This window comes from Physeter macrocephalus, chromosome 17 (genome assembly GCF_002837175.3).
Source record: "Physeter macrocephalus isolate SW-GA chromosome 17, ASM283717v5, whole genome shotgun sequence".
NCBI lineage: Eukaryota > Metazoa > Chordata > Mammalia > Artiodactyla > Physeteridae > Physeter > Physeter macrocephalus.
The window spans coordinates 46,688,775-46,691,876 of NC_041230.1; the positions used below are offsets into that span (position 1 = coordinate 46,688,775).

Sequence of the window (3,102 nt, forward strand, 5' to 3'; positions counted from 1 at the left end):
CTTTGCTATACAGCAGAAACTAACACAGCAATGTAAAGCAATTATACTCCAATAAAGATGTTTAAAAAAAAAAAAAAGAAGAGGAGAACTTTAAGCTTGCTAAGGAGATGGACAAGAGCTGGGCAAGAGTGTTCCAGGCAGAAGGAACATAAAAGAAGCATCCTGAGATGAGACAGCTTGCTCTAGATGCATCTGAAATCAACAACTGTGCAGTCCGGTGATGGAGGGCGAGTCCCACAGGGTGGGGCTGGAGAGACAGGCCGGAGCCCCATCCCCTAGAAGGACCTTCTAATATTATTACTCCCACCAAGACCTCATACATCTTCCTGGCTAACTTACTTTCATGCGTTATTTCCCAGGTACACTGGGCTCAGTTTCATCAAAATCACCCTCGCCTTAGATTCTAGATTCCAAAGCTTTATTTTATTTTGTTTTATTTGTATCTTATTTTAATCATATGCTTTTCATTCCTCCTATCCCGCCCTACCCTAAAATATCCTCAGAAAAGGATGGAGACCTGAAGACTCAAGTGGAAAAGCTCTGGAGAGAAGTCAATGCCCTGAAGGAAATGCAAGCCCTGCAGACAGGTGAGATCCCATCTCATCTCAAACGAGATAGGAAAAGAAATTGTGATTTGTTAGCAATTCAAACCATATAGAGAGTACATGTTGAGTTGTAAGCGACATTTTTTTAAAAGAGACATTGACAAGCCAGAGACGTGTCCAAGAGAAGGGATCTAAAAGCTGGGGAGATGATCGTTTGAGGAAATCAGCTTGATTTTCCACTCCCTCCTGTAAATGGGTGGTATAGAAATAAAACCAGGCATTTCAATAATACATTCTAAAAGTCCGTCCATAATTCTTCTTTAATGGGCAATGAAAGAAAACTGAAGAAGTATTAACTAGCTAAAATAATCAGCATTATTTAGATGTTTACTAAGTGCCCATTGGGAGATCACCGAGGTTGAACTAAATACAGGATCAGAGGACGCACTCCCGACAAGTAGGGCAACACGTGCGGAGAAGACCAGTGGTTAGAGCCACAACTTGCCAGCAGAGGGCAGCATATAGTGTTCCTTTTTCATGGAGTAGCGCTCCTGGCAGCCTATGCAGCTGTACCCACTGCTGTCCAGGAGCTACTCTGCTGGCTCCTGGAAATGAGAGCCACACTAGGTAAGATCAGGAACATCCCTGGCTTGTAAGGTTCACACCCTCAGGAATGAATACTCTCATAGCAACTCCAAAAGCAGAGCTTTGAGGGTCTCACAAGAGAACTGCCCAACTATAAGACTTAATACCTTCGAGGAAGACTGAAGTTACAGCTTTTCCATCAAGTATTTATAACTCCCAGGCCAGCTGTATGTTACTGATCCTGAGTCATTTTTACCATAAGCAACGTTGCCTAGTAACACTGGTGACAGGGCCCTTTATCAGGGTCCCAGGGAAACAGAATTAGAAAGTTAAAGGATGGCCAAATGCGTTTGCAGAAGGGGAGAGTTTTGTTAACCCTCTAACCACAGTTGGGGACTATAATAATACTTTATAAACATTAACACATTAGTCCTCCAACAATTTATGAGATAGATGGTGCTATGATTATCCTCATTTTACAGATGAGGAAACTGAGGCACAGAGAAATTAAATAATTTTTCCAAAGCTTACACAGCTAGTAAATGTCAGAACTGACACCTATGTGCAGGCACTACAGCCCTGGAGCCTGACCCTCCAACATTATGCCTTGAAACTACCTTTCTATTTGTTTTATCCTGGGTAAGATAAACAGTATTACCAGGGCTCAGTTATCTGCATAAGAAAAGCCCTATCTCTCCACATGCAAACTCAGACTTTTGTTTTTGTTTGTTTTTTAATAATTGTGGCACACCAACCAGTTCCAAAAGTCCCAAGGAAATTCAGCACATAATGGAGCTACACAAACTAGCGAACATGTGTATATCCAAGCAGCAGGAGGCTAAAGGCCAGGGTTTAAGGGTGAGGCAGACCTGGGTTTCCGCAGTTGTGATCTTATGTGACAGGTAAGTCACCTTTTCATAGGCTAAGTTGTTAATAAGTAACAACTTCTTTAAGCTTCACTATCCTGATATGTAAAGATGGGCATAATAAAATCTCACTCCATGGGATGGTTGTGATTATGACATGAGTTCATTTATGTAAAGTACTTGGCCCAGTGTCTGACTCACACAAAGTCTTCAGTACATGCTAACTCACCATTGTCACTGCACATGATTCATTCCACAACTATTTACTCCTATTGGCCACATCCAGTCCTGGATTACTATACTACAAAAGCATCTTAATATGTCAAATTTCACATCTCTACAGTCTGTCTCCGAGGCACAAAATTTCACAAGAAGTGCTACCTTGCTTTGGAAGGCCTGAAGCACTTCCACGAAGCCAACGAAGACTGCATTTCCAAGGGAGGGACGCTGGTTGTCCCCAGAAGCTCCGATGAAATCAATGCCGTCCGAGACTACGGTAAAAGGAGCCTGCCGGGGGTCAATGACTTTTGGCTGGGCATCAACGACATGGTCACAGAAGGCAAGTTTGTCGATATCAATGGAGTCGCCATCTCCTTCCTCAACTGGGACCATGCACAGCCTAATGGTGGCAAGCGGGAAAACTGTGTCCTCTTCTCTCAGTCAGCTCAGGGCAAATGGAGTGACGAGGTCTGTCGTAGCAGCAAGAGGTACATATGTGAGTTCACCATCCCCTAATAGACCCTTCTTGCATGTGTCTTCCAAGTAAGATCGGTCATGATTTATAGGCTGATGGATCCCAAGAGCAAGTCAAAATTGTCCTCCCTCATGGGACTCTGTGTCCACAGGAATACAAGAGTCAGGCAATTTTGCTACCACATGGTGTTGTGATTTTGCCCTCCCTGGGGCACGGGGGAGCAGAAAATAATGATCTAGCCATGTACACACTGTTAAAGTGGCTTCTGCAAAATGGGCTATCAGACCTTTCTCACTCCTGGTCCCTCTTACTTATATAGACCAGGTTAGCGTTAAAAATACAATAGCCAGAAAAGCAAGCTTAGACTACCTGGAAGACTTTCTCTTAAAAGTTTAGTATATATTTGATTGAT

The 3,102-nt window shown here is 43.1% G+C and overlaps 1 protein-coding gene across 1 annotated transcript in view; it reads left to right on the forward strand.

The window, feature by feature from the left end:
• The window catches only part of CLEC3A (C-type lectin domain family 3 member A), a 7,229-nt gene extending 4,498 nt beyond the window's left edge, over positions 1-2,731 (forward strand). The window contains exons 2-3 of the mRNA XM_007123644.1: positions 504-587; positions 2,340-2,731. Coding sequence (XP_007123706.1) covers positions 504-587; positions 2,340-2,731 — 476 coding nt within the window. The remainder of the gene's footprint in view (positions 1-503; positions 588-2,339) is intronic.
• The last annotated feature ends 371 nt before the right edge of the window (positions 2,732-3,102 follow it).